This window comes from Engystomops pustulosus, chromosome 11 (assembly GCF_040894005.1).
Source record: "Engystomops pustulosus chromosome 11, aEngPut4.maternal, whole genome shotgun sequence".
NCBI lineage: Eukaryota > Metazoa > Chordata > Amphibia > Anura > Leptodactylidae > Engystomops > Engystomops pustulosus.
This window is the reverse complement of record NC_092421.1, coordinates 87251467-87278833: the sequence shown is the minus strand read 5'-3', so window position 1 is coordinate 87278833 and position 27367 is coordinate 87251467. Positions and strand designations below refer to the sequence as shown.

The window sequence follows — 27367 nt, the reverse complement described above, 5'->3', positions numbered from 1 at the left end:
GTTCCATAGAAATCAGTAGGATGCCGGATAAACTTGAACATCAATACTCCAGTTTCCAGTATATATTACTTAGGAGCATAGTGTGTGATCCTGGTTACATTGGACTGTAAGCAGTGTTGGACTAGGTTTCCTTAGGCCCACCAGAGAAAATACATTTCGGCGCCCACTCATCATTATCCCCCAGGAAATATACTCTAGCAGCCTTCAAATTGTGGTGTTTTTTGATGAACCTCTGGGGTTCAGTATTGGGTAGGGCCCACCGGAGGATCCTCTGGGACTCTGGTGGGCCAGTCCAACACTGACTGTAAGTGAAGGTGATATATGTATTGCACAACAAGGTCAGTTGTGGTGTGAGGAGTATATAATATAATAATAATCTTTTGTTATATAGCATCATCACATTCCATAGCAAATTATGTAGAAGAATTGTGTTATCCAGGTGACACAATACTGTAAGTGACTGTCATATTTTTAGTTGCACAGTGTGGGGGATGAGCTGCAGCAATAAGTCAGGCATGAGAAGTCTTCTACCTGGATCTGATCAGTTCTATGTCATAAGGTCCACAGTGGTAAATTGTAATTTTTGGCTGGGATCAGGGAGGAGGAGCTACAAAACTTAGTGGCAGCCCTGACAACTTTTATGGCAGCAGAAATCAGTGGGCAGCATGGGGAATACATGTCTATAGAGATGACCCACCGCCCCTAGAAGCCAAAAAAAAAAGAAAGTGTACTTACCCTGGCTGGGTTCCCACATCAAGAGGGTCTTCCAGTCTTCAGCATTGACAAGTGCAGTCCCACTGGTTGACACTTCTGAGCGAGCCATCGGGGACCTGCTTTGTCCAAAGACTGGAAGACCATTGGAACCGGGAGGAGGAGGAGGGAAGATGGATTTTTCTCTGATCACCCCCATCTAGGGGATCTTCAGGTACAGGACTCTCTGTTTTACTAAGACATTTCAATTGCAATAAGCTTAATTTGAGGAACACACAACAACTTGATGTCTATTTCCCTGCAGCGCCTCCGCAGGTGGACTGAGGCATTACAAGATTTCCACTGAGATGCTGATAAAGCAGTGTGCGCTGGGCTGTCATGGTCAGTCGTGTTAAGCAGCATATTATAAAGTAGAGCAATGTCCTCACCTGCACTGGCCGCCATGTCTACAAAGGTGCCATCCCCTTTATTCTGAAAGAGGAAGTTTGGTCCGTTTTCATTGTCACAAAAAATATCGGAAGCTGCCGAGCTCAGGATTGGTCCAACGGTGACTCCACGTCCACCTGTAAAAGAGGAAATAATTATAAGAGTGTAATTAATGGGAATGGAGGAATAATGAAAAAATACTTTTTAAAGGGGATGTCCAGTTTATAACAAAAAATACTTTAAAATACAAAAAAAACACATACTCACCTTGGGAATTCATTGGCCCTGCTGGTCTCTATTTACATGGATTTTATTTTTGCTGCAAAATTGATTGCCTGAAACTGGAAGAACTTCATTGTCAGATGAGGGGACAGAATCGTAAGCTCATTCTTTTTTTTTTTTTTTTCTTCCAGAATTTCGCTGCAGAGCACAGAAGTGTGAGGAAACAACCCCAAGAGCTACAGTCCTGCGGCTACTATCAACATACACAAAGGTATGATCTCCGGGAACAACAACTAACACCGGTTGCAGAGAGAAAAGCAGTGTGAGGATAAGGCCCAAGTGTTTTTCAAGGAAGCTACAATCCTAGAATAAAAATCAATAATTCACAGTCCAGCTGCTACTAACAACACACACAATGGTCAAACATTTCTCCAGGGGCAATATTTAACATTGTGTGCAGAGAGCACAGAGCACGGCAGTGTGAGGACATTTTCTCCAGTGCACTTAGAGAAGCTGCAATCCTGGAATATAAATCCATATTTCACAGTCCTGCTGCTACTAACAACACACACAAAAGTCTGATTAGACATCTCTCCATGGACAACACATACCACTGGCTGCAGGTTTTCTGGGTCAATACTACTGACTGCTTCCCTTTAAAGGGAACCTGTCACCAGGAGACTCATTTTTAGCTCTCCCCCAGTCCCCACAGAGCATAGTACATACACTGCCAAAGTGTTTTTGTATAAAAAATAGGTTTTACAGAAAAAAATATATGTTATATTGTACCTTTCATTAGCATCTGCTGTGTGACTAGGCAGTTGCCAATTGGGAGGGGCTGGAAAGGAGCAGTTTCCCCCCCCCCCCCACCCTTGGGAAACAGCTCCTCCATGTGACCTTTTCAAATATATGAAAACACCCATCACTGGGCTTAGCGACGCCCCCTGCTCCTCTACAGCCAATCCCGAGTGAGGGGAGTTATTCATATATTTGAAAAGGTCACAGGTTTCCCAAGGGTGGGGGGACTGCTCCTTTCCAGCCACTCCCAATAGGCAACTGCCTAGTCACACAGCAGATGCTAATGAAAGGTACAATATAACAGATCTTTTTCTGTAAAACCTATTATTAATACACAAACACTTTGGCAGTGTATGTACTATGCTCTGTGGGGACTGGGGGAGGGCTAAAAATGGCTCTCCTGGTGACAGGTTCCCTTTAAGACATCAATGATACATTAAAGTCATATTAGACATCTAATCTTTGCTTCTACCCCTAGAAACACAATGATACGTCCATGCTATTCTAATCTCCTTTCCCCCCTTATTGTAAGCGGGGGCAGTACTCAGGGTCTGGAGAGTGGATTTTAGGGAGACAAACAAAAACACAGATAAAATAAAGAAATGACTAAAAAAAGATACAAAAACAATGTAAGAAAACAGGTAACATCGTTATAATGAGGAATAATATTTCCTTCCGTTATATAATATGAGCCCCAGTCGTGTCAGCGCTCAGCACTAATGATAATGAGAAACGAGAATTTAATTAGTTGTCGAGAAACTGAGAAGACAAACAGGATATTGTGTTGTATATGATTATGTTTCCTCGGATTAAAAATTATGAATTCAGAAATACAAAGTATTCCTCAAGTTATAGGAAGAAAAAAAAAATCTATAAACTTCATTGCCGATAGAAGGACCCATGGTATGCCTATAGTGCGCCCCCTCCAGGCTCCAGGGAAGGGCAATTTCCAGTAATGGACTAAAATACAGGTGGATTGGGTGGTAGCCCGGGGCCCAAGCCTTCTAGGGGGCCCATAACCACCCACCAAATGTTATACTGAGAAGGATCTTCACTCTTGACATCCTCATAATCTGTTCCTGCTCTCAATACACAAGAGTCATTTCAGGACCTTTGAGGGCGCGTTCACACGTTGCGTTTTGACCTGCGTTTTCATTGCATTTGAAACGCATACACAACAGCTGAGGAGAGGTGATTTGCCTAATTACATCGCTGCTAACATTTCCGTTTACAAAACGCATCGTAAACGTGATGTTAACGCATGCGTTAACAACGCATTAACGCATGCGTTAACATTGCATTTACAAACGTAAATGGTAATGTAATTAGGCAAATCACCTCTCATCAGCTGTTGTATATGCGTTTCAAACGCAATGAAAGCGCGACCAAAACGCAACGTGTGAACACGCCCTGAAGGTCCTCCAAAGGTCCTGTAACTGCAGATTGAAAGCAGCAGGAGGGACACATCCTCCATTCCCCAAGGAGCTGATTCTAGTACTAGATGTAGGAACTGTAATATTCCTACAGCCCTGGGCACATGGAGGTCCTATCCGCCCCTGACCAGTTCATATATAAGGATCCTACAGGCTGAATTCTTTGTTATGGGGGCACCGGGGTCTCCAAAATCCAAAACTGGTGCTTAGCGCATTCCCTTACACGCCTCTGAGCTGCTACCATCCGCTGTATTCCACGCTGATTATGTTACTATGTGGACAATTCACAAATATTTACAATTTTCATAGAGCGGAGCCTTAGGGTATATTCACATGTCGCAGTTTTCTCGATAAAAAATCAATTGGAAAAATAATCCCGTTTGAATCCACTTTAGATTTTCCACTGTCCAAATGCCCTCAAAAAGGCAAAAACATTTTGAAAATAAAAAGAATGTATCGACATAAATAAATGATATGTAGCAAAAAAATGTTACGTAAAAAAGGAATGAAAAACAAAAAACATTTATTTAGTGGGAATTTTCTGCCCGTTATTTATTTATTTGACTTGAAAGGGAGAAATACTTCTAAAATACGAGACGTGACGAGTAGAGACAAAGAAATGGGATGTAGTAGTAATAATCGTATTTCCCGTCGCCTTCTCTTTCTTCGGATATTTTTGAAATATAAAAAATATATATAAAGCAAAATGTGGTATAAAAACACAACCTATAAGAACTCGGGTTGGATATCAGTTACCAGAAGGGATGAGAGGATCCGAACCGTAACGTTCTGAACTGCGCCGGACCGAGTACCTGCGCCATTTTTCATTACTCCCTTATGATGTCTCTGCATATAAAGGGTTAACACCTCAATCTGTACCAGCACCAATCATGGGTGTTACCAGCGGGTAATCGGGTTCAGGTTTGCATATCTGAACCAAACTTCTGTTCAAGGTTCAGCTAAAATCCGTGAACCTGAAAGGATCTGCTCATCGCTGGTTACTGTACACACAAGAAATATGCAAATATTAATATAAAACAAATGTTCATGTTATATACAGGACACACAATGGAGCACTGCACATAGTACACACTGCACTATACACAGGACACTGCACATAGTACACAGGACACTGCTCATAGTACACACTGCACTATACACAGGACACTGCACATAGTACACAGGACACTGCTCATAGTACACACTGCACTATACACATGACACTGCACATAGTACACAGGACAATGCTCATAGTACACACTGCACTATACACAGGACACTGCACACAGTACACAGGACACTGCACATAGTACACACTACACTATACACAGGACACTGCACATAGTACACAGGACACTGCACATAGTACACACTGCACTATACACAGGACACTGCACATAGTACACAGGACACTGCTCATAGTACACACTGCACTATACACAGGACACTGCACATAGTACACAGGACACTGCACATAGTACACACTGCACTATACACAGGACACTGCACATAGTACACAGGACACTGCTCATAGTACACACTGCACATAGTACACAGGACCCTGCACATAGTACACAGGACACTGCACATAGTACACAGGACACTGCTCATAGTACACACTGCACTATACACAGGACACTGCACATAGTACACAGGACACTGCACATAGTACACATGAGCCTGCACATAGTACACAGGACCCTGCACATAGTACACAGGACCCCTGCACATAGTACACAGGACCCTGCACATAGTACACAGGACCCTTGCACATAGTACACAGGACACTGCACATAGTACACAGGACACTGCACATAGTACACAGGACTCTGCACATAGTACACAGGACTCTGCACATAGTACACAGGACAATGCACATAGTACACAGGACACTGCACATAGTACACACTGCACATAGTACACAGGACCCCTGCACATAGCACACACTGCACATAGTACACCCCCCGCACATAGCACACAGGACACTGCACATAGTACACAGGACCCTGCACATAGCACACAGGACACTGCACATAGTACACAGGACCCTGCACATAGTACACAGGACACTGCACATAGTACACAGGACACTGCACATAGTACATCCTGCACATAGTACACCCTGCACATAGTACACACTGCACATAGTACACAGGACACCGCACATAGTGCACACCACACATAGCACACAGGACACTGCACTATACACAGGACACTGCACATAGTACACAGGACACTGCTCATAGTACACACCGCACTATACACAGGACACTGCACATAGTACACAGGACACTGCTCATAGTACACAATGCACTATACACAGGGCACTGCACATAGTACACAGGACACTGCTCATAGTACACACTGCACTATACACATGACACTGCACATAGTACACAGGACAATGCTCATAGTACACACTGCACTATACACAGGACACTGCACATAGTACACAGGACACTGCTCATAGTACACACTGCACTATACACAGGACACTGCACATAGTACACAGGACACTGCTCATAGTACACACTGCACTATACACAGGACACTGCACATAGTACACAGGACACTGCTCATAGTACACACTGCACTATACACAGGACACTGCACATAGTACACAGGACACTGCTCATAGTACACACTGCACTATACACATGACACTGCACATAGTACACAGGACAATGCTCATAGTACACACTGCACTATACACAGGACACTGCACATAGTACACAGGACACTGCACATAGTACACAGGACACTGCTCATAGTACACACTGCACTATACACAGGACACTGCACATAGTACACAGGGCACTGCTCATAGTGTACATACCCTGCACATAGTACACAGGACCCTGCACAATACACAGGACACTGCACATAGTACACACTGCACTATACACAGGACACTGCACATAGTACACTGCACATAGTACACAGGACCCTGCACACTACACATGACACTGCACATAGTACACACTGCACATAGTACACACTGCACATAGTACACACTGCACTATACACAGGACACTGCACATAGTACACAGGATACTCCTCATAGTACACAGGACACTGCACATAGTACACAGGACACTGCTCATAGTACACAGGACACTGCTCATAGTACACACTGCACATAGTACACAGGACACTGCTCATAGTACACAGGACACTTCACATAGTACACATTGCACTATACACAGGACACTGCACTATACACAGGACACTGCACATAGTACACAGGACACTGCACATAGTACACAGGACACTGCTCATAGTACACAGGACACTGCTCATAGTACACACTACACTGCACATAGTACACAGGACCCTGCACATAGTACACAGGACCCTGCACATAGTACACAGGACCCTGCACATAGTACACACCGCACATAGTACACAGGAAAAACTGCACATAGTACACAGGACACTGCTCATAGTACATAGTACACACTGCACATAGTACACAGGACCCCTGCACATAGTACACAGGACCCCTGCACATAGTACACAGGACACTGCACATAGTACACAGGACCCTGCACATAGTACACACCCCCTGCACATAGTACACAGGACCCTGCACATAGTACACAGGACACTGCACATAGCACACAGGACACTGCACATAGTATACAGGACACTGCACATAGTACACAGGACACTGCACATAGCACACAGGACACTGCACATAGCACACAGGACACTGCACATAGTATACAGGACACTGCTCATAGTACACAGGACACTGCTCATAGTGTACATACACCCCTGTATGTTTATATTATCGTCTATAGAAAACATATTTTGGAGTCCACAAGAGAGGAGGAATTTGGTTTCCAAATTAAATATTTAGACTTTTTTCAGCATGTGAACACCCTCCAAAGAGGGGCTAAGAAATACATAGGAGAGTTGTCAGCCAAATCAAGATATGTTATATTGTACCTTTCATTAGCATCTGCTGTGCGACTAGGCAGTTGCCTATTGGGAGGAGCTGGAAAGGAGCAGTTCCCCCCACCCTTGGGAAACATGTGACCTTTTCAAATATATGAATAACTCCCCACACTCAGGATTGGCTGTAGAGGAGCAGGGGGCGTTTTCATATATTTGAAAAGGTCACATGGAGGAGCTGTTCCCCAAGGGTGGGGGGAACTGCTCCTTTCCAGCCCCTCCCAATTGGCAACTGTCTAGTCACACAACAGATGCTAATGAAAGGTACAATATAACAGATCTTTTTTTCTGTAAAACCTATTATTAATACAAAAACACTTTGGCAGTGTATGTGCTATGCTCTGTGGGGACCGGGGGAGTGCTAAAAATGGGTCTCCTGGTGACAGGTTCCCTTTAAGGTTAGTTCAATTCTATGTTTGGGCTGCACCAGTTTTCAGATGATGTTGGCCAATTAAAGAAGTTGTTCTACCAAATTAACGTATCCCCTATTCACAGCGAGTGAAAGTCTCTCTATGTATGGAGTGTGGTGACACCACGGCTGGAGTGATGTCACACATAGGCAATGGCCTTCCACTACACAGAGGAACTTTCAGGGATCTCGTCTCTAGATCTTGAATAGGTTCACTTGGTGGAACAGCCTGTTGGAGCCTCCTCCTATAGACACATGGTGGACCATAAGGATTACTATCTACTTGACCCTTCCTTGGGGGGATGTCTTTGTAAAGCCATAATTCGACATTATAAAATTACATCAATACTTTCTGGTGCAAAAAAGGAGGCCATGGATAACACACATAAGAAGTTACCACAGTCCCTGTGCCTGGATCTATGGGTAATGTCCCTGGTTTATCAGGATGGATGTTGATGGTACATTTCCTTTGAAGTGCATCGTTTCTTTGGATTTGTCTAAATTCCCTTCTGAGCTTTGGCCTGTCTTCTGAGCTTTGGCCTGTCTTCTGAGCTTTGGCCTCTCTTCTGAGCTTTGGCCTCTCTTCTGGAGTTTGGCCTCTCTTCTGAGCTTTGGCCTCTCTTCTGAGCTATGGTCTCTCTTCTGAGCTTTGGCCTCTCTTCTGAGCTTTGGCCTCATTGAGCTTTGGCCTCTCTTCTGAGCTATGGTCTCTCTTCTGAGCTTTGGCCTCTCTTCTGAGCTTTGGCCTCTCTTCTGGAGTTTGGCCTCTCTTCTGAGCTTTGGTCTCTCTTCTGAGCTATGGCCTCTCTTCTGAGCTTTGGCCTCTCTTCTGAGCTTTGGCCTCTCTTCTGAGCTTTGGCCTCATTGAGCTTTGGCCTCTCTTCTGAGCTATGGTCTCTCTTCTGAGCTTTGGCCTCTCTTCTGAGCTTTGGCCTCTCTTCTGGAGTTTGGCCTCTCTTCTGAGCTTTGGCCTCTCTTCTGAGCTTTGGCCTCTCTTCTGAGCTTTGGCCTCTCTTCTGAGCTTTGGCCTCTCTTCTGGAGTTTGGCCTCTCTTCTGAGCTTTGGCCTCTCTTCTGAGCTATGGTCTCTCTTCTGAGCTTTGGCCTCTCTTCTGAGCTTTGGCCTCTCTTCTGAGCTTTGGCCTCATTGAGCTTTGGCCTCTCTTCTGAGCTATGGTCTCTCTTCTGAGCTTTGGCCTCTCTACTGAGCTTTGGCCTCTCTTCTGGAGTTTGGCCTCTCTTCTGAGCTTTGGTCTCTCTTCTGAGCTATGGTCTCTCTTCTGAGCTTTGGCCTCTCTTCTGAGCTTTGGCCTCTCTTCTGAGCTTTGGCCTCATTGAGCTTTGGCCTCTCTTCTGAGCTATGGTCTCTCTTCTGAGCTTTGGCCTCTCTTCTGAGCTTTGGCCTCTCTTCTGGAGTTTGGCCTCTCTTCTGAGCTTTGTCTTCTCTTCTGAGCTTTGGCCTCATCATTGTGTCACACCCTAGCCCACCAGGAGACTTCCCTACTATATCTTCGATTAGTGTAAATGTTTAAGGCCTCTAAAAACTTTCATCCAAGCATCGGAGATCCGACCGCTCATTAATAAACTTAATAAAAAGTCAGTAAATACCAAAGTAAAAGTGATTCATTAACACAATTAATAAAGCTAATGAATATTTTGATTTCTTGGCGATCCAGTGATACAAAGTGTCAAGGAATATTGATACGTCCCATCATAAAGCGTAAGTTATAGCACGGAGATCTGATTGCCGGAACATCAATAACCCGGTGAAACACCATAAGTATGCGGGCGCACGGAGCCCCGTCATCCATCTTCTTCCTCTGACAGGTTTCCCATTCCGGGAGAATTTCTAAATCTAATTTGCTGATTGCAATTGGTTAACGTCTCAAGCTGTTCATAACACGCAATTAACTGTTACCATGGCAACGTTTTTGCTAATTAATGACGGCGGATAAATCAGAAAACAATGGAACCATAACAGAGAAATTACTTAAAATCTATTAGGCTGATCCGTGGTGCCAAATTCCTGAAGGATTGTGTTATGTTACCCCCGCTCCCCGTTCTAGGCATTCGACTACAGAATATTCAAATTTGGCCAATCGGTGAATAATTGGCGAGCCGGGCGCCGCTCGGAGATTATCAAGTGTTCGGAATGAGTGATTGGGGGACGAGGATTGGCCGTTGGAGTTACACTGTTGCTTTTTCCAAGAATCCATTGTAAACTAATCACATAAACACTGGGAAACTGGAATAAATACCGACGCTTGGCAAGGAAGTATAAACCGCGCCGAATGTTTCTCTAATGTCGTATTAATATAAAATATTGGGTTCCGGCGGCCGGAAATCCACATCCACACAATGTCTGAAGCTCGAAATCGTAAGAGGAGGCGCAGTTTATAAATATTAGAAATACCTTGTGTCCCTTTACCCCTGATACCTTTATCCCTGAGATGTGTCGGATACATTTACACACAATCAGGCAGGAAAAGATCATGTGATTAAAGAGGTTCAATAATATGGGAAAAACACATCCAGCACCGGTGCACAGGCTGCGTCTAGGAGGCCGGTGGGGTCGGAGCTGGTGGCCATTTTGGTGAAGTCGGGGTCGTGATAAAATGGACCGAATCCATAAATATATAATACCTTACAAAAATTATGACATTTCCTCCTGTCTGTTCTATTCCTGATCTAAGGATTTAGGTCATTTATTGATCCATCGGCTGCACTCTTATACCACTCAACTTTATAAACTTACATCCACCAGTAACTAGAGAAGCACAGACCCAATGTTCGGGTTCTGGGTTCGTGTTTGTCAAATGGACGCCTGTAAAAACTATCCATGGCTATGAGACTGTGGTAATCTTGCTACATTTGTTATCCATGGTCTCCTTCCTTCTCAAATCAAACTTCAAAATTATGCTAATGAGTCTGAAGCCACTTCGTTCTAGTAGATTTAAAGACCCTTACACTTTCTCTCCTTGCCCCTGCTCCCTCTGCACTTCCCCTATCCACTGTATCACACAGTGGTAGAGGATGGTGTTCCAGCACATTGTACCAGCCCGTGAAGCTACGGCACAGAGGGGCTCTGATAACACCCCTATGAGCCCTTGTGATTCATAATTTTAAAAGTCGATTATAGAAGGAAGGAGGGCATGGATAACAAATATAAGAAGTTACCACGTCACATAGTCACGATCTCTGGATCTATAAGTAAGTGCCCCTGGTTTTTCATGATGGATTTGAAATAGGATATTCTACCTCCACTGACGGGCAAATTGGATAATGTTTTTACAAAATCCCAATAGGAAGGGCTGGAAGCACCAGGAAGCAGAAGAACTTACTAAAAATATAAATATGCTAAATACAATTTAAAACTATAGTAAAAATGTAATAAAACACAGGACATCTGAGCCAATCCTGGTGTCAGACATGAATACGGTGGTCAAGGATTGGCTCAGAACCATGGCTCGATCCAAGGAGGCTCTCGGGAGAGGTAAGTATATGGTATTTTAATGGTAAAAATGGAAAACTCCTTAAAATCCCTCCCTGAACTTACCCTCATGTTTTTATAACTTACATATTATTAGGCAGGGCCGACCGCAGACATCTACATGGCCTCCTGCTATAGGTCAGCACCAAGTAACCGGCCACAACACAAGGGTCCCAATAAATTTAATAGAACCGACAAGTTTATGCGGATTTAGTATATTAACATAGCAAGTGCCATTAATGGGATTCATCATTCATCACCTAATTGGAACAGATTTGACGGATAACCGGAATATACAGCATATCCATAACACATTAATGCCTTAGGTTATGAGCAATTTACGATAGATGGAAATAATTAGGAAAAAAATACATAATTACCAGTAATCTCACGAGAAATGTTCTGCATACGGATTCCATTAAGATATAAGAGTCTGTGAATGATAGCCCTAAGAGGTGGGGGAACCGGGGGAGGGGGGGGGGGGTCATGGCTATCTGATATAGAATATGGAGACTGAATCGTAAAAATTCCCATCAAGTTTATGTAGTCTATGGGTATGTATGAAGCTTGTAAATACTGTGAGCTGTGGTGCCGAGTAAAAGTTTTAGGCAGGTGTTGAGTAATGGGTATCAGGCACCAGTTGTAGTGGACCCACTGGACTAGCACGGACGATGACGTGAGCCGACTCCTGGAAGCGGAGTCTAAGTGGTACCCGGTTTTTACCAGAGCGGGTTGGACTTGCTGCACCGTGGTACCACCAGTTCACTCAACAGGCGCAACTTTTTCTGTGGTGGCGGCCAAGGCGTAGTGCAGAATACTAAGGCAAAACCAAGGTCAGGGACAGGCAGGAGGTCAAGACAAGCAGCACAGGATCGGAGTCGGGGACATAGCGGTAGGTCAGGGCAGGCAGCATGGGGACAAAGTCAATAATGGAACCGGGGTCACAACAGGAAATCGTAGTAAGGGTACAAGGCATAGATAGCAAGCTTTCCCAATAGCTATGAGGCACAAAGATCTGGTGGGGTGTGCAGGAAGAGGCTGGATTATAAGGAATTTTGGGAATAGCCAGCACCAATCAATGGGAGACAGCAAGTGCGCCCTAGGAGGCGGGGATGAGAGCGCTTGACCTCCAGAGCCACAACAGGAACGAGGACAGGTGATTGGAGCCGCTAAGGCACTGGAGCATGGAGAGGGGACATGGGTTGCGGGGGCAGCCGTGACAATGGGATTCAAGACTGGGATAGTAAGACCTAAACTCCAGACCCTTAACAGCTCTGCCTGCTTGCCTCAGAGTATCTTATTAATACAGTAACACCACAAAAACAATCCCTCCCTGGGATACTGTGCAGACCGTAGACAAACATAAAGTAAAACACAATAAGAGAATAAGGAGTAGTAAACAGTCTGGGCCACAACTGAGAAAGCAGACAAAGAACAGAATCGCAAATACAGAAGAATAGTCACTAAAGAAAGCCAAGAATCAAATACCAAGAGGTACCAATACAGCAGAGCAGAAAATAAGCTAGCAAAGAAATGAGCTGTGTGCTGGGTAATTATAATGAGGTGGAACTCTGCCCCAGGTGGTAGGAGCAGGCACGCACAGTCACATGCTGTTAACTCTTGCTGGTCCAGAGCCTGGCTGCAGAGAGTCAGGTGTAGTGAAAACAATTCACAGTAAGCCACTAGAACATAGTCCACACTGCCGGAATAGAGCAGAGCATTGAGAACATGTATAATTTAAGTCCTCCAGGATGTGAGGAACAATTTCTCTGCAGAGTGTATCTAGAAGAGCTGATGCTACATGGAGGTAGAGCGGGGTCAGAACAGACACTGTCATGATTTAGATTTCTCTATTGTTCATCTATTTTGCATTTTGTTAAAAGGATAGAATAAAGGTAATTTATTGGTGACATCCACTTGTACTGATGGAAGCAGCCAGAAGAACATTGTCCAGCTACAAGGCATCACATTTACTTCTGTGCGGGTGAGTGGCCAATACATTATGGGGGGAGTTGTCTTCTACTGACTCCAACCATAGCATATAACAGATGAGGGGCTGGGCTGCCTGATGTTTCCCCAAGAACCAACTATCCTATCAACTAATATAAGAATCAAAAGTAAGGAATATGCAAATATTTTTTCTAGGTTGAGAAAAGCAAAGCTACGCCTCCAATGCAACCATAGGAAAGGAGTCAATGTCTGACTTTCATCATTGATATGGTATAATATTATCCAACGGGAATAGACTCCCAACTGTAGACATTGTATATTGTCAGTACATTGTAGGGAACTGGTGAGAAGCCACGGTTATAGATCAGGAAGGTTTGGCTGCTATCCAACAACAGTAAACATCTAAGAAGTCAGACAATGATGTATTAAAATGACTTGAATTAAAAAGAATCTCTTTCTAACTTAGGTCTATGGTCTCTCACAGGGCCATCACTATGGCAAATTTTGTGGGTCCCCCACCCCCACAGAGTGATAATCCAGCCCTGTGTGCACAGTGATTTCCCTGCACCTGGGAAGGGAAGAGGGTTTTAAGTGGTTCGGGGCCTCTTTTCCTCCTCAGGGCCCCATGAACACAGTCACACTAATCCCCCTGATGGTGGCCCTGGTCTCTCAATTTGTCAATCCATCTCCCTATACTGTACTGATGAGATAGTTGGCTTTAACCAAAAAAACATGTCATTAGGCTTCTTGAAAGTCAGACACTGGCCCAGATTTATCAATACTAGTGCAGTCTGTAGTATGTTCAGTTTTCCTCTGTAATGTGCGGAGTGCAGCAGATAACTGAATACCGGCACACAATCTTCATGAATGTGGCGCCCCCTGCACTGCTCGGGAAGTGGGCACCCTTTTGTTTTGGTGCACCTTTAACATAGAGCGTGTGACACTCTACACTCCACACCGGAACGCCCCTTTTTGTGCCGATTTTTGTAGAGCAGCCGTTACACAAAACTGGCGCAAACGCTTCATAAATACATGTACAAGCAGTTTGCATGTTATTTTTAGTACAAAGTCAGACAGAAAACTGGTGCAAACACAATAAATATGGCTTATGGTTACCTTTTCCTACTTTTTTGCATATTCCTTACCCAGATTCGCAGTATTATGCATGGCCCCCAAACACACACAAATGTGGCCAACAACCACAATCTCCAAGAATCCCCAAAATGCTTTCATTAAATTTGTTGTGTAACCCCAGTAGTCGAGGCACTGGCTTTTCTTGCCTCACCGCAGGCAGCGTTTACCGATTTTTCACTATAGTGAAGAATATTGATAGGTTTTCTCTACTCACTTTCTCTTAGTACTAAATCTAAGCCTCGTTCTGTAGGAAGTCATTCATATTTCTGACATTTGCACAAAGTTCTGTTCCGTGGCAATCGCTCATTTTTGTTTCACAATATCCATTTCCATACTATGAAAAAATCAAAGCTTCCCGCAGAGCGCCATTCATCAGGCATTTACCTCCTGACACGCGAGGAGGACGGCGAAGCCTGGAAATCGTAAGGAAATGAAATGTTGACTACAATACTGTGAAATGATAATAATTATAATAATTCTTTATTTATATAGCGCACACAGATTACGCAGCGCTGCACAAAGCATGACAAATCCGTCCCTGTCCCCCATGGGGCTCACAATCTAAACAACCTAACAGTATGTTTTGGAGTGTGGGAGGAAACTGGAGGACCCAGAGGAAATGGACGTCAGGATGGACACTGCGGACAGTGATGTTCTTTACAGATATCCCCTATTCAGAGGATATAAGGAGTAAATGCAGGGGTAAACTCTGTTCTGGCTGAAGCGAGCGATAGAATGGCGCCCCCTTTGTCCCATCCAGTAGTAATATATCCGGTTATTTTTGCAGTAAGTGGGTTCTCCATGTAGTGCAAACATCAGATATGACACAAATTTTATAATACTAATTTAAAGTGTCAGCTTTAGCTGTGTAGCAGCTGTTCCCCTGATGTTGCCCCCCCCCCCATTCTGCTGCAGGTGGTGCCGCCTGAGGCAAGAGGCTCCACTCACCTCATGACTTGTGCACCCCTGGGTAAATGTATCATTTTCTGCATCTGACTTCAGAAACTCCCAGTCATCCACAGAAAGGGGGACAGCAAGTCCCTGGACCAGCAGCAGTAAATCAATCCAGAAGTTCCATAGAAGTTGACTCCAATGGGAGCCAAAGTGAAATGTAGAATGCAAGTCATATAAAATGCTTTGGGCTTTGGAGACCAGTAGGTAGACTTCCTTTAATGGGTATATGTCACGGGTACTCCTGCGAGCCACATCTTGGATCGCGGGCACACCCGTGTCCCTCTCCATGGCGGCTGCTGCTCTACCTATCCTCACTCAGCTCTCCATGCTCCTGCTCCATTACCGGGCTTCAAGGTGCACCCGAATTTAAAGGGCCAGTGCACCGCTGATTGGCACTGGTTACTTCCCGGATTCCGTTAAATGCCGGCCTCTCTCAGCACTCCCTGCCAGATCTTTGAGCTCGATGGCTAAGAGAAAGCTGTTTCCTGTGATCTATTCCCATGTATTGACCTCCTGTTGTGACCTTGGACCTGTTCCTGATTTCGCTCCTTCGCTGCCAGCCCTGACCTCCAGCTCCATCTCCTATCCCCCACCACAAGATTTCCTACTGACTTTCTACTTTGACCTTGGCTGCCAACATGAACAATTCGCACATATGGAATGACCGGGTGGTACCCGTCTAACCCACTTTGCAGCGGGCTCTGGTGAAAACCGGGTACCACTTAGATTCCGATCCCAGGTGTCGGCTTAAGCCATCATCCGCGGCGGTCCAGGGAGCCTGACAGTATGTTTACAGAAATAACCGTCCGTAATTCAAAAGGATCGCACCCCGGCTTCTAATGAATGAAAAAGCACAAAGATCAGAGATTTACACTCCTATGTGGGACCTTACTGTCATAGCTGATATTATTCCCCAATGGAGCAGTTTGAGGGACTTGTGGTGCCCGTTCTGAGGATTGGGTGGAGCGGCAGATCTCCCACTATCACATATTTATCCCCTATGCTGTGGATAAAACTTCATATAACCCATTCATAAGAAAAACTGATTAATACTAAGTCCATATTTTTGATAGAGTCGTATAAGCAAAACTTCATTTTTAAAATGGAAGTAAAAAAATTCAAAAGTTTGAAAGGTGCCACGGCTAGAAAGTTCAACCTTTACTTTCTAGGGCTTTTCTTGAGCTGCACCAGTTCATCGGAATGGTTTATCCCAGACACTCAGAGTAAAGTGTTTTTCCGGGTTCTCGACCGCTTTCGATACAACTGCTAAATGAATAAAGAACATATAGGAAAAAGACTAAACTACTATTCTAGTTTTTGATCCTCAGACATTTAAGCTGGATGAGCGGAGGGACCTTAATCTAGGATTTCTGGTGACCACAGTGATTGCACATTACTGATGCCACATCCTTGCATCTCTGCCTCCGACAAATCCGGGCTACATCGATCAATACCTTCCTAGGCATTAAGTCGGGGACTCTGCCTCCCGTCATCTCTAGAAGTGAACGTGTATTTTAAGGAACAGACTGGCGGCTGATGAGATGCTAAACACCGGATTCGACTCCCGTCCTCGCCAACTGATTAGGTTGATGTAAGGACGTATCGAAGAAAAATTCTCCCATCTCTGTAATTATGTAAAATAATCAGGAGTTGTTTTCAATTTGTCCAAAACTCCGGCATCTTTCCTGGCGATGTCCCAGCCAAACATTTTTTATTCATTTACAAAAGGTTTGGATTAAGACCAAAATGGCATTGACGGAGCTCGGGGGAAGAAGAGCCGGTGCCGACAGAGGATTAATAGACCATTCAGCTCGTCTTCTGTCTCCCTGTGTTCTGACACTTCTTTACAGAGTGACATTGAAGAGTCTTTATTTTGGACTTTTTGAACATTTTTGACGTTTTTTTTTTTTTCGGGAATTGGCAGAGCGTTACATTTCTGTGGAAAAATATGTAATTATGTTTATGGCGCCAGTTATGAGCGCTGAAACGTCAATTAGCACATCTGTCCTCGCGACAACCGGCAATGAATGACTTTTTATTCCTTTTGATCCCTGCCGCGAAGTAACCATTACAAAAATTGTAAATTGCAATTCCACTTCAAATCAAGGTCTTTGCTTTTTAGAATAAGTTTTTATTTTTCGTGGTATTAAAGGCGAGATCAGTAACAACATCTCAATAATTGAATACATATAAAGGGTCTTCAGCCTTCAACCATCTGTAAAGATTTGAAGGTCGCTACCTGAAGACTAGGCTCCATTGAGTGACTGAAATGACAATGAAGCGTTACACGGAGGGGATAAGCAGAGATGCAGTCTGAAAACAGACCAAGGTCAGGGAAGCGGAGATCAATTTTCAGACAGAGCCCGTTCAGGCTTCAGCATCATCCTCTATCTATAAAGTACGGCAGGAGTTGCACTGCTGACTGTGATTTTTTTTACATAGTTTGCATTTTGTCCTGCACTAGTTTGTATTCTGCCCTATTTCACTCCTGACTGTCTTCATTGATTTCTACAAAACTCATCTTTCTCCTCTTAACTTGGTTCAGGGCTACAGGTTAAGCTACCAGTGATGGACACATGCCTCCTCTACTCAAATTCATTCCCTGCTAATCTGGTTTGTCTGTTGTCATGAGACTGGTCCAATCTGAAAGGATTCTTTGCACACTTCCCAGTGCTTGCAGCAAGCGACAAGCCATAGTTCTCTGGATCGTATTTTTAGAACTTCTGTCCTTCAGTTTGTCTCAGGCTTTGTCCTCTTGGCTTTGACCTGTGTTTGTATGGCCATTCTTCTGTATTTGTGTCTCCCGTTTTCACTTCGGTCTATTACCTACTGTCTAGAGTAGGATAGGCAAATAGGTAGGGGTAACAAGGTGAGTTTACCTTAAGGGCTAACTAAACAAGTTTGTTTTTTCCATTTCCATCCAATTGTTCATTCCTGGACCTTGGCTGGTTCTGGTGGAGAGGTGTTGTCTGTTCTATTTGTATTAATATAATGTATTCTTTTAAGGTTTCCATACATAATTCCAATAAATGCTAAATCTTTACCAGCATTACCACCCCATCCAACCAAACTATAATGTATTGCTATAACAATAATAATTCTTTGTTTATATATCCCATACAGATGACGCAGCGCTGCACAGAGCTTACCAAATCGGCCACTGTCCCTAATGCGGCTCACAATCTAATCAACCTACCAGTAAGTTTTGGAGTGTGAGAGGAAACCGGAGGACCCGGAGGAAACCAACACAAACATGGAGAGAACATGCAAACTCTTTGCAGATGTTGTCCTGGGTGGGACTTGAACCCAGAACCCCAGCGCTGCAAGGCTGTAGTGCACCTTCATATAAGGAAAAGATACCTTATGCGCCCCTGGGCAGGAGTGTAAAAATACAATCTGCTCCAGTCTTTCTGTGTAGGATATGGGCACCTATATAATCTTGTCTTATTGTGACCCCCATCACTACAATAGAGCTGGTATTATTTTGCTTGACTTTTGATAATAATGAGATGACTCTGCACATCCTGTCACAGCCTGCACAGCAAATATTCCAGAGAAATGATTACATTAGCTCCTAAAGCTCACAGCTACAGTGAAAATCTGGTGAACTATTGTCGATACATCACATTAAGGTCCCTTCTAGAAGGGTTATTTTTTATCTCAGGCCTCCATGAGGGGATTAGACGGCCACCTACCATAGAGGTCAGCGAGACTACGGATCACGAGGAGATGACAATGGATACGGACACTGTACACAATGGGGCAGATTTACTTACCTGGTCCATTCGCGATCCAGTGGCGCGTTCTCTGCGCTGGATTCGGGTCCGGTTGGGATTTATTAAGGTAGTTCCTCCGCCGTCCACCAGGTGGCGCTGCTGCGCTGAAGAGCATCGGAACGCACTGGAGTACACCGAGCTGGGCTGAGTGAAGGTAAGTGCAATTTTCATGACACATTTTTTTTAAAATGTGGCGTTTTTTCTGAATCCGTCGAGTTTTCGTTCGGCCATGCTCCCCGATTTCCGTTGCGTGCATGCCAGCGCCGATCCGATCGTGTGCGCCAAAATCCCGGGGCAATTCAGGGGAAATCGGCGCAAATCGGAAATATTCGAGTAACACGTCGGGAAAACGCGAATCAGTCCCTTAGTAAATGACCCCCAATGTAGTCGCTAGTAATAATAAACCTGGTTCTGTTCTGTATTATTCAGTTATTAGATTTATGACATAATTAATTTACAATGTATTTGTCTTTTGGAAACCCTCTACGAGCTGATCTGTACAGACTGGTACCTGATTGCTGTTGGTTTCCAGGTGTCATTTAGATTTAACGTAAAAACAATGAAACAAAGATAAGAGTTTGTATCTAACAGATAATTTCTTCTGACGGAACGGAGAGCATAAAAATAAGAAAGAGAAACATATTTAACGAACAGATGAAGAGGCTAATTTATGTGCCACCACCAAATGTGCGTAAAGGACAACAAAGCGAGGTGTGAAGAGGAGGAATTCTGTGCAAAAAAACTGCATGCAAATAGGCGAATGTGAGTTAATGTCTCATTAGAGGTTGTTATCTCGTCTAATTATTGAAAGCTGCGTTGGCGGTTCCCAGCTGTCCTTGTGAAATCTCACGTAGAGAGGGACCGTACACCGACGATCAACGTGTTGGAACAGGAGAGATGTTTTGGTAGAACAATAAGCTCGAGGACAATGTTGGATAAGAATTGATAGAAAATGGATACAGTGTCACTGCTCTTACATTAACGGAAACCTACCACCACGGATCTACCAATTTATCATCAGCGTGCAGCTACGAGGAGCTGCGCGCAATCGTCTGCAAAGCTGGGTTCTGCACATGCAGGCTCTGAAGCCGGAGCTACTGCGCATGCACAGAACCCAGCTGAGCAGACGAGTGCGCGCAGCTCCTTGTAGCTGCGCACTGAAGATGTATCGGTAGGCGGAACCCAAGAGGCTACTGGGGCGTGGGGTAGCTGCACCGTGTAGCCTCAGCTCTGGCTACTCCATGCATATTGGGGGAATTAAAATTTAGAAAAGTTCTGTGTTACGAAAGAAGAGGTGGTCGTATCCAAGGACGCAGTCTTGTTTCTAAGGGACCATATGACTAGAAATGATCTTCACACAGAGACAGTTTTCTTAATAACATCTAATTGAAGAAATGTTTATATATGGAAGATTAATGAAATTGAATGTGACTGCCCAGACGAGATGAGAATAGCCCTTTAAGGCACTTTTTCACTAGACATTAAAGGGGCCATTTGCCAACTTTCCAGAATTTTGCAGGACAGTTTCCTATTTCAGAGCAGGACAAGACCATCTATGGGCGGAACTTAAAATGCCCTTTTTTGAGATAAAAAGTGGTGGTGCATTAAACGCACCGATGTGCACAAACACTGCCCCTAAATCAACATCAACAATGAACATTTATAACAATACAAATATTCTGCGTTTCTGGAAAAGTTTTAAACCCAGCTTAAAATTCCATTAACAACAAAAAATCTACAACATTTTGAAAAAGTCTTACTTCAAAAAGATATTAGACTATGGGGCTCATTTACTAAGGGTCTCAGATCGCACTTCTGTCAGACTTTGCACCTTTTTCAGTAATTATGCAGCTTGCACAGGTATTTAACAGGTGTCTGCACTGGGATTTTGGGGCACATGTTTCTTTTGTGGTGGGTGCGCCGTCAGACGACCCAACTGATTCGGAGTGAGCGTGGGATTTAACTTTCAAATTGTGTCACAAGATCAAGCACTTACATGCACCAGGAAGAAGAAGGTGAACTCCAGGGACCTGAGTGGGGAAGCGACACATGCAGGATATCGGGCGCACGATCTTAGTGACTCCCCGCACAGCGCATTATACACAGACAATGCACTTACATGCACCAGGAAGAAGAAGGTGAACTCCGGGGACCTGAGCGGGGAAGCGACACATGCAGGATATCGGGTGCAGGATCTTAGTGACTCCCCGCACAGCGCATTATACACGGACAATGCACTTACATGCACCAGGAAGAAGAAGGTGAACTCCGGGGACCTGAGCGGGGAAGCGACACATGCAGGATATCGGGCGCACGATCTTAGTGACTCCCCGCACAGCGCATCATACACGGACAATGCACTTACATGCACCAGGAAGAAGAAGGTGAACTCCGGGGACCTGAGCGGGGAAGCGACACATGCAGGATATCGGGGGCACGATCTTAGTGACTCCCCGCACAGCGCATTATACACGGACAATGCACTTACATGCACCAGGAAGAAGAAGGTGAACTCCAGGGACCTGAGCGGGGAGGCGACACATGCAGGATATCGGGCGCACGATCTTAGTGACTCCCTGCACAGTGCATTATACACGGACAATGCACTTACATGCACCAGGAAGAAGAAGGTGAACTCCGGGGACCTGAGCGGGGAGGCGACACATGCAGGATATCGGGCGCACGATCTTAGTGACTCCCCGCACAGCGCATTATACACGGACAATGCACTTACATGCACCACGAAGAAGAAGGTGAACTCTGGGGACCTGAGCGGGGAAGCTACACATGCAGGATATCGGGTGCACGATCTTAGTGACTCCCTGCACAGCGCATTATACACGGACAATGCACTTACATGCACCAGGAAGAAGAAGGTGAACTCCGGGGACCTGAGCGGGGAGGCGACACATGCAGGATATCGGGCGCACGATCTTAGTGACTCCCCGCACAGCGCATTATACAGGGACAATGCACTTACATGCACCACGAAGAAGAAGGTGAACTCTGGGGACCTGAGCGGGGAAGCTACACATGCAGGATATCGGGTGCACGATCTTAGTGACTCCCTGCACAGCGCATTATACACGGACAATGCACTTACATGCACCAGGAAGAAGAAGGTGAACTCCGGGGACCTGAGCGGGGAAGTGACACATGCAGGATATCGGGGGCAGGATCTTAGTGACTCCCCGCACAGCGCATTATACACGGACAATGCACTTACATGCACCAGGAAGAAGAAGGTGAACTCCGGGGACCTGAGCGGGGAAGCGATACATGCAGGATATCAGGCGCAGGATCTTAGTGACTCCCTGCACAGCGCATTATACACAGACAATGCACTTACATGCACCAGGAAGAAGAAGGTGAACTCCAGGGACCTGAGCGGGGAAGCGACACATGCAGGATATCGGGCGCACGATCTTAGTATATCGCAGCAGATGTGCATTATTGCGAGACAATATTCGTTATCGTTCTGTGAACTCCAGCAGCCGGGTAAGTAAATGTGCCCCACATGTCAGAGCGATGCGTTCCGTCGAGTTTTGTGATTAACCCCTTCCCGCCGCAGCCCTTTTTCGTTTTTGCGTTTTCATTTTTCACTCCCCACATTCAAAAATCTGTAACTTTTTTAATTTTTTATGTACAGAGCTGTGTTATGGCTTATTTTCTGCGTAACAAATTACACTTCAAAATGGTGGTATTTAAAAAATCCCACTTCCCGTGTACTGGGAAGTGGGAAAAAAATTCCAAATGTAGTGAAATGGGTAAAAAAACACATTTGTGCCGTATTCTTGTGGGCTTGGATTTTACAGATTTCACTGAGCGCCCCAAATGACAGGTCTACTTTATTCTTTGGGTCGGTACGATTCCGGGGATAACAAATTTGCATAGGTTTTATAATTTTTTCATACATTTAAAAAAATTAAAACCTCCTGTACAAAAATTTTGGTGGGGATTTTGCCATCTTCTGGCGCTAATAACTTTTTCATACTTGGGTGTACAGAGCTGTGGGAGGTGTCATTTTTTGCGGATTTTGATGACATTTACAATATTATCATTTTTAGGACTGTACAACCTTTTGATCACTTTTTATAGAATTTAAATTTTTTTTTTAAATGGCAAAAAAAGTGCAATTTCAGACTTTGGGTGCAATTTCCCATTACGGCGTTAAACGCAGTGAAAAACCGTTATCATATTTTGATAGATCGGGCAATTTAGGATACGGTGATACCTGATGTGTTTATGATTTTTACTGTTTATTTATATTTATATCAGTTCTACGGAAAGGCGGGTGATTTGAATTTTTAGGTTTTTTTATTAGAATTTTTTTTCGTAACTTTTTTTTATTTTTATTTTTACTATTTTTCAGACTCCCCTGGGTACTTTAACCCTAGGGTGTCTGCACGATCCTACCATATACTGCCATACTAAAGTATAGCAGTATATGGGGATTTTACTCCTCATACATTACAATGTGCTGATAGCACATTGTAATGAATGGGTTAACCCGAAGTAGCTTCGGGTCTTCGTGAGACCCGACACTACCATGGCGACGGATCGCCACCCATGCGCCGTCATTGTTTCGAAGCCGCCGGCGGCAATCAGCAGGAAAACCCGCGATCAGTGCCGGCACCGATCGCAGGTGTTATCGGTAAGTCTTTGCTGCAATATGCAGCAAAGACTTACCTGCATCGGGACCCAGCATGTGATGTACTATTACGTCACATGTCGGTAAGGGGTTAAGGCTGAAGCCATTTGAAAGCGTCAAAAACTCATCAAAAACTTGACGCACCGCATGGTGTGAATGCACCCTCAGGTTTTGAAGTGGCGCCCTGCGGTCTTAGGCGGCAGTCACACGTACCGCTAGGCGTCCGTCATAACGCGACGCTAGCGCACAGGGGGAGGTCCTCGGCCCGAACGCACATGCGTTTCCAGGGAAATGCATGCGATTGTTAAGCCGATCGCATGCGTTTCTCTGGAAACGCATGTGCGTTGGGGCCGAGGACCTCCCCCTGTGCGCTAGCGTCGCGTTATGACGGACGCCTAGCGGTACATGTGACCGCGGCCTTAGTTGGTTCTGTGCTGTGCGGCCTGATTGCTTACACTTGATGTTTCTGCATTACCTGCTCTGGTTTTAGGTCTCAGCTGGTGATTTGCATTATCCTATAAGGAGGGACCGGGCTCCATTACCGCTGGTTTTGTCAGTCAGTATTTGCTGGGTGTTGTGGCTTCTCCCTGCTCGGTTCTGTAGGAACATTTATACTTCCTAGTAGTTTGTTACTTTGTCTGTGCTGAGAGATTCCGGGAACTTTCCTGTCTGTGTTATTTTCTAGTGAGTGTTTGTGGACCCGCTTTGGTTGTTACCCGTCATCATTGTCCTCCCTATTGTCCTCCTTCCTGTATTCAGTCTCGGCTGTGTCTGTGTGCATGCTGGGATTACCAGGTCACCAAGTGTTCTTGCATCAATCTTTTCGTTAGGGCCCAAATTTAGTAGAGACCCGAGTATCCTCTAGTCCTTTTCCCGACTTTCTGAATGATGTTCATGTTCAGAGAGAGAAGTTGTTGGGTCCGGAGCTGGTCCAGGGAACCTGCCCATCGCCCACAGCAGGGACTAGCTCAGCCATAGAGTAAGGGTGATGCCACACGTCATGTTCTTGGACCGTTTTAAAGCAGGCGTTTTTCAATGTTTACCATGCGTTTGGCTGCTTTGAACCTGTTTATCTCAATTTCTAGAAGTGTAGGCAGCTGCGAAACAGATTAAAACCGGCCAAGCTTACAAAAACGCATCCATTCTTAAACAGTCCAGGAACGTGATGTGTGCCACCAGCCTAAGGGACAGTTTTCCATTCCCCGTTTCTCTAGTTCTTTCTGCTCTATTTATTCGCTTTTCTGCTTTCTACAAATAGTGATAATTATGTGGCATATATCATAGGGGCAAATTTATCATAAGCTGGGGGTAAGTGCCCGATCCTACAATGGTGCCCCCACCCCCTGGCATCCGGAGGCTGCGGGCCCTGATAGAGCTGTGATGTGCTGTGCCGCTGGGGCACCGTTACGCCCCTCTCTGGCCCAATCCATCACCGACTGTGCCTCCATCACATCACATCCCCCTTCACACCCCTTCCTGGGGGGGAACAACCAGAGATTGTGCCTATTTCAGGGGTACAAGCCCTGATAAATGTGTCCCCTAATATGTAGCAACAAACAATATATGACTGCGCAAAGCAATACAGTAGTGGATTTCACTATAAAATTTTGCAAAAAAAAAAAACACCCAAAAAGTCTCAGCACTGGGTAAATAAGGGAAATTATTAGGCGTGCAGGACACTACAGGGTTAAACATAAGCTGCAGAAATGTAATTCTCCAGGACATGAAGTTCTGAACATGAAGTACTGCAACCCCTGAAGCTGCAAAGCCCTTCTAGTCCAGATCAATCATGGCAGGACTGAGGAGATTTAAATGCATCATTTCTAGGCGTCTCGGGTCTGATCGGACCTGCTGGAATCTATTACACGGAGCTGTTTAGGCCATTTGTATTTCTGTCACTGTCAGGCGCTGACTCCAGAACCGCAGTAACTACATAAAGATCTACAGTCTGCATCAAGGAGAGCCGTATAACGAGACTTATGATGGGTCCTCATGGCCGGGTGCTACAGGCGCAGGCGTCGTCCAGGAGCGGGGGGAACCACCGCTGCTATACGGAAATCTATACATCTTACCACGGCGCGCACTCAACTTACCCAAGAGGAGGGAAAAATGAAAATTTACACATATTAAAGGAGCCACCAGGAAGTTTGGGGCCCCCCACAGAATGATGATCTGGCCCTGTGTCCATAGTGAGTTCCCTGCACCTGGCAATGGAGTAGGGCTTTCTGTGTCTTGGGGCCCCTTCTCCTCAGGACCCCCCCCCTTCCCTGATGGCGGCCCTGGGAACTTGACCGGACCATATAGACCGGATGGGTTTAGTGTCCCAAATGGCCCTTTACCAAGTCCCTATGGGCCCACTATAAATAGAAACCCTTCATACTTACCTAGAGATGGGTCATTTGAGACGCATCAGACCCATCTCTTGTGCCCCCCATGACTGTCCGATCATGTACATGCACAGTGGAGCTGGGGTGCAGTACGCAGGCTTCAGTATGTGACCGAGGGAGCACCCGACTGAGGGAGGTATAAACAATAACGGCACATAGGGACTTGCTACAGGGCGATTTAGGACACTAAACCACAGGTCCATAAGGATCTGTGGGTGGTAAGTGTCCAACTCGACCTGACAGGTCCTCCTTAAGCCACGCCCCTAACTGTCAGCCCCTAGTGTCCCATCGCCGATAGATTGGGGAGCTGACAGCTCCCTGCTTCACCATTGTAACCAATTCTATCCTGAGGCCTGAAGATACAGATAACATTGATGCTAGGACATCCCACCCAACACCCAGGATAGCGGGACAGCACCTGACATTCAGGACTGTCCAGCTGAATCTGGGATCGGTCTATTCCCCATTTGGTATTAGGGTCCTAGAGCTTCAAGCTTCTGCAGTCCAGTACCGATAGGGTCTTAGCAATATATATGCCAAGATGCTGATTTAGAAGGGTTGGCTCACGCGATAAAATGAAGACTAAGATACAAAACTTGTCAATCTGTAGTTAAAGGGAAGTGCAGTAAATGGAATTAAAGGGGTTTTTCCATCCAAAATGTTGATGTTTTATCCTTAGGATGGGTCATTAGTACCGAATTGATGGAGGTCCGGTTCCATCAGCTTATATCAGGAGCCATGGTTGTGCTGTCTCCATGTGGCTCCCTGTCAGACCCTTATGATTTAATCTTTATGACCCATCCTATAGATTATTAATATCTACAACATGTAAGCCATCAGAGATTTAGACCAGGTCTGGCTTAGCCTAGATACATCCAAGGAGATAGTAAAGGGGCCTAGATGGAGATGTGCCCCATAGGTCCAAATGTAAGGCTCCATGACTGACCCCATAAGTTCTTCTTACCTGTATATTTGTTGACTCCGGCTTCTGCTGCTACATTGGACAACACAATTTTCCCCTTCGGCAGGTCGCTGGCCGCCTCGTCAAGCTCGATTAAGGCGTGGGGGCC

At 45.1% G+C, this 27367-nt stretch overlaps 1 protein-coding gene across 4 annotated transcripts in view; it reads right to left on the bottom strand.

Annotated features, from left to right (window-relative positions):
- Positions 1-27367, bottom strand: part of CRTAC1 (cartilage acidic protein 1) — a 503192-nt gene that overhangs the window by 159767 nt on the left and 316058 nt on the right. For all 4 annotated transcript variants that reach the window (XM_072129951.1, XM_072129950.1, XM_072129948.1 and 1 more), the window contains exons 5-6: positions 27262-27367; positions 1140-1274 (exon numbers count right to left, since the gene is read on the bottom strand). The exon at positions 27262-27367 is cut by the window's right edge and continues 51 nt beyond it. In XM_072129951.1, coding sequence (XP_071986052.1) covers positions 1140-1274; positions 27262-27367 — 241 coding nt within the window. The remainder of the gene's footprint in view (positions 1-1139; positions 1275-27261) is intronic.